We start from the raw sequence: 7449 nt of genomic DNA on the forward strand, positions 1-7449 counted from the left end.
CTTCGATCTTCAAGCTACAAAACCCTCAAGTGTGAATGCAGCCTTAGAGTTGTGCAACTCCAAGTGAGGACGTATCGGCTTGTCTGCTGGTCTGTAGGACTACAAGGGGCAGCTTAGTAGAAGTTTTATTGCTTTAATCTGTGACAGTTTCAATCTGTTTTTGCATGCCTGTTCACTTGTATGGAAAGAGAATCAGTTCTGAACGAACGTTTGTTGACCCCAGCCCCAATTTTCACCAAAGTGTCAGATATTTTCCTGAGACAGGCACATTGTTCTGCAGGAGATTCTTTCAATATTGGTGTCCCTCCATATAATCAATCCTATGAACAAAGTACAAGTCACAGCCCAGCCTCGCCCTGTGTAGGAGGAAGTGACACCTCCCAGCTGCATTCTTCCCCGGTGTCAGAGACTTTCATTTCTCCTACTGTCAGCGATGGCGTCTGCTAATCTGAGAGCTGAACTGGAATGTTCCGTCTGTCTGAACATTTATACAGATCCTGTAATGCTGAGATGTGGACACAACTTCTGCCGCGTCTGTATTGATCGTGTTCTGGATGCACAGGGGGGGTCTGGAGGATATTCCTGTCCTGAATGCAGAGAGAAGTTTCCGGATCGTCTTGCACTGCACAGGAACATAACACTGCGTAACATAGTGGAGAATTTTCTGTCTGCTCAGCCTGATCAGGAGGATTCCGGGGTCTTCTGTACTCACTGTGTGGACTATCCTGTACCTGCTGTTAGATCCTGTCTGCTCTGTGAGATTTCTCTGTGTGATAAACACCTGAGAGTCCACGAAAAGTCCCCAGAACACATCTTATGTGACCCCACCTTGTCCATGGAGAGCAGGAAATGCTCCATCCATAAGGAAGTCTTGAAGTATTTTTGCACTGAGGATGAGACCTGTATCTGTGTGTCTTGTTGTATGATTGGAGGACATAAAGGACATGAGATGGAGTCACTGGATGAGGCTTCCGAGAAGAAGAAGGAGACACTGAGGAATGTTCTGCAGAAACTTCTGACAAAGAGAGAGGAGATGGAGGAAAGAGTCCAGAGTCTGCAGGAACACAGGAGGAAAGTAGAAGAAGAAGAAGCTGGTGACACCGAGAGAGTCACTGCCCTGTTTATAAATCTCAGGAGACGTCTGGAAGACCTGGAGAAGAGAGTCCTGAGGGAAATCTCCGGGAGGGCAGAGCGGGTCTCCATCTTCATCCGGGATCTGGAAATAAAGAAGGAGGAGCTGTCCAGGAAGATGCGTGACATTGAGGAGCTGTGTAACATGACGGATCCACTGACTGTCCTACAGGAATCAGACACAGGTGACTTGTGTGATACTGAGGATGGAGATAATGAGGACAGAGAGAGACATGAGGGACTCCTCCATGATGGAGGGGGGCTGGATGTGGCTGGGATATCACACACATTACACACATTATCTGATATAATAACAGAGGGAAATGTATCCTTCTATATACAGGGAGCTGAGGACATATTACTGGATGGAAACACAGCTCATAATAAGCTGCATATATCAGATGACAGGAAAACTGCATCCAGGTCAGATAGAAACCAGAATCGTCCAGAAACACCAGAGAGATTTAAAGATTATGTTCAGGTGTTGAGCAGTCGGAGTTTCTCCTCAGGGAGACATTACTGGGAAGTGGATGTCGGGGGGTCAGATAGATGGAAAGTTGGGATGTGTTACCCCAGTATAGACAGGAAAGGAGAGCAGACAGGGATTGGAAGGAATACCAAGTCCTGGGGTTTAGTCATGAATGGTAACCAGTATGGGGTGAGACATGATAATAAAGAGATATTTTTATCTTCCACTATCTCCAGTACCAGAGTCAGGATATATCTGGATTATGAGGCCGGGTGGATCTCCTTTTATGATCTGTGTGACCCGATCCGACACCTCCACACCTTCACCACCACCTTCACTGAGCCCCTCCATGCTGTGATATGGGTAGGGGGAGGTTGTATAAAGATCTGTGGTGGGAGTCGGGGAAAGTGAGAACTTCGCCCAGATACTGGTGACATTATCAGTGGAGGGAGGATGGGATTGGTTGAATATTTGGATAATAGTCTTCCAGTGCTTTCTATGATATATATATTTCTATTTCTCTTCTCCCTCATAGAGCACTGTGAAATGGTTGGAATAACTGTCCAGTTATAGTGAGGGATTCTTCATTACGAGGGTAATAATATCTATCTATCTATCTATCTATCTATCTATTACGGTGGCCCCGCCCACCGTAACCCCCCCTGAACTGCACTCCCTCAGCCCTGTCACTACTGAGGAAGTCGTCAAGGTCCTCTCAGAAGCCCGCCTCACTACCTGCCCCCTGGACCCTATCCCCTCTCAACTCCTCCGGTCACCCCCCTCTTCCCTCATCCGCTCCCTCACCCACATCTTCAATCTCTCCCTCTCTACTGGCGCATTCCCCTCCCCCCTAAAGCACGCAGATATCACCCCCATCCTCAAAAAGCCCTCCCTGGATCCTGCAGACCCCAAAAAACCTCAGACCCATCTCCCTGCTGCCTCTCACCTCCAAGCACCTTGAGCACATAGTCTACGATCGCCTAAGCGCCCACCTTATTGACAATAACCTTCTTGACCCATTACAATCCGGCTTCCGTCCCCTACACTCCACCGAAACTGCCCTCCTCAAAATCACTAACGACCTACTAAACGCCAAAGCCAAGGGCGACTACTCTGTCCTCCTTCTCCTGGACCTCTCTGCGGCCTTTGACACAGTCGACCACCCCCTCCTCCTTAATAAACTACTCTCCCTTGGCATCAGAGATACCGCTCTCTCCTGGTTCTCATCTTACCTATCCCGACGCTCCTTCAGCGTCACCTACAATGGCGCCACCTCCCCCTCCCTCCCCCTCTCTGTTGGGGTCCCTCAAGGCTCTGTCCTTGGACCCCTTCTCTTCTCCATCTACACCTCCTCCCTGGGCAAACTCATACACTCCCATGGCTTCAACTATCACCTCTATGCTGACGACACCCAAATTTACCTCTCCACCCCTCTCCTCACCCCCACTATCTCCGCCCGCATCACTCACCTCCTAAACGACATCTCAGACTGGATGTCGGTCCATTTCCTCAAGCTTAACCTCTCCAAAACCGAACTCCTCGTCTTTCCCCCTGCCCACACCCCCCCCCCCCATCCTATCCATCACCACCACCAACACCACTATCATTCCCGCCCCGCAAGCCAAAGTCCTTGGCGTCATTCTTGACTCGAACCTCTCCTTCCTGCCTCATGTCAAATCACTTACAAACACCTGCAGGCTCCATCTCCGCAATATTGCCAAGATACGTACCTTCCTCACCCCAGACACCACCAAACTTCTTGTACACTCCCTCATCATCTCACGCCTTGACTACTGCAACTCTCTTCTCATTGGCCTACCCAAGTGCAGGCTCTCCCCGCTCCAGACCATCCTGAACTCAGCGGCCAGACTCATCCACCTCACCACCCGCTCCACCTCTGCCACCCCCCTCTGCCTCTCCCTCCACTGGCTCCCGATTGCCCAACGCATCAAATTTAAACTTCTAATCCTGACCTACAAAGCCATTCACAACACTGCCCCTGACTACCTCACCAACCTGATCCCCAAGTACCACCCTACCCGTACCCTTCGCTCCTCACAGGACCTCCTTCTATCCTGCTCCCTGGTCTCCTCCTCCCATGCACGACTGCAGGACTTCTCCAGGTCCTCCCCTATCCTCTGGAACTCACTGCCCCAATCCATCCGACTGTCGCCTTCCCTCCCCACATTCAGGCGTTCCCTCAAAACCCATCTCTTCAGGGAAGCCTACCCCACCCTCACCTAACGGCCATTCTCCCTCATTCCTCCCACCACTTCATCCCCCTCAGCCACTTCATTCCCCTCAGCCACATCCTATTGTTCCACTACCCCCTCCCTCCTAGATTGTAAGCTTGAAAGAGTAGGGCCCTCTTACCCCTCGTACGTTGTCTGTTTTTGTTGTACTGTGCCATGTATTGTCCCCCCTATTGTACAGCGCTGAGCAAACCCTTTGGCGCTATATAAACTCGATGTAATAATAATATCTATCTATCTATCTATTATCTATCTATCTATCTATCTATCTCCTCCCTAATGGGACACATATGGCAATAAAATAAAAATGACAGGGGTAACAATCCTCCCTTACTCTTTCCAAAATAGAAAAAAGTTATGTCTTTGTTTCTACTTTATGTTTCCAAACAGGAAATAACCAGGTTATATCAGCAATTTCCCTTCCCCCGCCACTCCCCCTATGTTCTGCCCCTCCTCCTCATGGTGGCGCTATGTACAGCTATGATCAGACACAGAGGGTGGAGAGGTCACATGACACCATGTGGGGGGGAGGGGACTGGGAAGGAGAGTAGTGAGGTCTGGTGGATGGTGGTGGGTGATGAGCTCCGTCTGTACTGGGAGGACTCATGGAGATCGGCTCCATCACACAACAAGAGGGGGAGGGGCGAGGGTCAGTGGTCAGGGGAAGGGTGACCATACAGCAGGTTGGGGGGCAGAGGAAGAGGACCGGCATAACCCAGTGTGTGTCTGTACAGAGCAGCATAGAGCTCCCACCGTCCCCAGGATGTACAGGACATAAAAAGGAGACACATACTGCTAATATATCATCACACACTAACCTGTCTGCATCCTACAGAGTTCTATTCTAGGAATCTGCATGGAGGAAGTATGGTGGCAGCCATTGCTAACTACTTCTAAAGAATACTAGTTCCCTGGCTGTCATTCTGATCCAATGCCTTCTGTACTTTCTATGTCAGACCACCTGGAAGAAGTATTCAGACTCGGAGTTCTGACTTAACTCTGGTTCCTGATCTGCATGATTGTTCCAGGTCAGTGTCCCCGAATACTGAGTCCACAGACAGCCAGGAGAAGAGCATTTTCAGAAGACATCCAGCAATGGCCCCTCCATATTCCCCTCAGTACAGGTGTCATTTATGTCACAGCCGGGGACATTCTTCTCGCATCGTTTGTTTTCATTTTCCCCGAATACAAAATGCTGAATGATAATCTACAATGTCTTTTGTTGGTTTTATTCATTTTCTGGAAGATTTACAAATGAATAAATTGATCTTTTCTGTCACTTTTCTTATTACGTATTGTATGAAATATTCATTTTATAAATCAGCATTTAATCCCGGCTCCTCCATGACACCGTGTTACAGAGAATTCTGGGCTTTCCGATAAGACAGCCCAGCACTAGTTGTTTGTGGATTGTTCCTCCATACAGAGACAAGGGGAGGGGGGTGAATATGAGATCGGGAGCGCGGTGTGTCCTTTCTCTGATTTATCCAGCGGCAGAATGAATAGCAGGAAATCAAATGATTGGCTTCAGAGGACAGAGGAGAATGAGCCGGTTGAAGAACTGTCTGAAGAACTGTCTCACCTTCTGGCTGCACTGGGCACATGTTTGTAGGCGGAGTGGGCCAGGTGGGTGGTGGGCACCCAAAGGGGGAGGAAAGACACCGAGATCTGAGATTGCAAGGAACCAACCACACTGTATCAGAGCCTATGCAATGCTATGGAACTGGCAGAAACGCTCACAGAGAACTATGTACCACCTGCAGAGAGCGATGCTCGGATGTTGATAGCACCTGGAAAGGGATATGGCTAGCAGACAGTGATGCAGCGAGGCACTACCAGTGGAAAGGTTCCCCCCTCCCCCGGAACCCCTCCCTATGCTAGGCACACTCTCCCTATCCAGCGGGCTCCTGTCCATGACCTAACCACACGCAAAATGCACACCAACTACAGTGAGCCTGTGCATTTTATAAGTACTGCCCTCATTAAAGATAGCCGTGGAGGTCATCCGGGACACCAGAATCCAATTGGACATCTGCTCACCTGTTGACACATACGGAGGCCTAAGAGGAATGGTAATTTCTCGTGTCCTCCACTCTCCCTGCATGGTGGTTGCTGATAGCGCCACCTTTGTAGGAAGGTCAACACACCTGTCTACACTTTTCCCCCCTTTGACAGATGCTGTCCTCTGCATCAACTACCATACAATAAAACAGTGGAATACAGCAGGCTAAACAGGTAGATAAAAAACCAATAGTGACAAGAAGTCTGTTATACAACATAATCAGAATACTGGGCCAGTAATTGCCCCTCGGTTAGGCTGAATAGGGCAACGGCCCTCACTGGGATCTTCAGGCGCATCATCAGAATTGTCATTTACTGGAGTTTGCTCAGGAGCCTCAGGTGCTTGGGGGGTTATCATGGATAAGCAAAACACCCCCACCTGGGCTATCATTTACTCCCTCAAAGGAGTGTGCAGGTCCCTTAGAACTCTCCCAGTCCTCTGCAGAGCAATCTCCCAGGAAATCAGTAGCAGTTTCATCTTCTGGTCTGGTGGGATCCATGGGGGAAGCTTCTAGGGGTGGCAAATATCATTCTACTGAAACTTCCTGAAGATCCGTAGGGTCGGAATCCCTCAAATCTGTAGAGGTCTTAACAGGATAGTCAATATATATTTAGTGAACCAGTGCAGAGCTACAAGCCAAATACAGCCTAAATCCAAAATTATTTTAGGACTTCGGCTGTATTTGGCTGGTAGAGCTGCACTGGGTCACTATATATATTGATTTTGCCTTGTATGGGATAAGGGTTGTGTGTTAAAGCGACTACTTAACTGAGTTTGTTATGTTTCACTATTTCACTATTACCAACATTAAGTTTATGGTTTATCCATAGACGCGTGCAAGATTAATTTACTTATTTTACTTAACAGGATAGTCTCTGCCCAGCATACAGGACCTTAATAGACTCCAATGGAGGTGCTTCCTGTGGGCTTCGGGGGGCCCTTAGACACCACATCATATACCGGGAACAGTTGGAATGGTTGTTTCACTATCCAATACAAGGCATTCTCCCACCAGGGCTCCAGCTTGCTTCCCCTTTCAAATTTTGGGTTTTGCACCACAACCTAGTCCAGGTGGTGAATGTGGTCTTCAAAAGTCTTTTAAAAAATCATCTAAGTAGATCAGCACCATCTCAAGTTTAGTCTCCCAGGCATCACTCTTTGAAAGGTGCTGGGGGCATTGCTCAGCCCAGAAGGCATGCAATTGAATTAGTACAGCCCCAGTGGGGTTGGGAAGACTGTCTTTTCCTGGTCTTGTTTTTTCACTGGGACCTGCCAGTACCTATTGGCCAAGTACAAGGCGGAAAAGTAACTGGCCTGGCCCAATGCCACGAGCAACTCTTCTACCCAGGGCAGAGGGTAGGGATCCCAGTGGGCAGGGGTATCCCTAGGCAGCTGTGGGGGGTGCGTGCCACACCAGGTGACACCTTTTGCACTGGGTGACACCGGACCTGCTCCATCAGGGGCGGACTGACCGAGGGCCTAGGGTCACTACAGGGCCCCATGAGAGGCTTAATCCGTCCCTGTATGTGCCACTG

The 7449-nt window shown here is 49.2% G+C and overlaps 1 protein-coding gene across 1 annotated transcript; it reads left to right on the forward strand.

The window, feature by feature from the left end:
- The first annotated feature begins 418 nt into the window (after positions 1–418).
- LOC149434801 (E3 ubiquitin/ISG15 ligase TRIM25-like) lies at positions 419–5131 on the forward strand. The gene has a single exon (XM_089663357.1). The coding sequence runs from the start codon at positions 434–436 to the stop codon at positions 2009–2011; it is 1578 nt and encodes a 525-aa protein (XP_089519483.1). The 5' UTR covers positions 419–433; the 3' UTR covers positions 2012–5131.
- The last annotated feature ends 2318 nt before the right edge of the window (positions 5132–7449 follow it).

The sequence above is a fragment of the Staurois parvus genome, unplaced genomic scaffold, assembly GCF_062004578.1.
Source record: "Staurois parvus isolate SC_StPar_1 unplaced genomic scaffold, SC_StPar_1.0 ptg001672l, whole genome shotgun sequence".
NCBI classification, from domain to species: Eukaryota; Metazoa; Chordata; class Amphibia; order Anura; family Ranidae; genus Staurois; species Staurois parvus.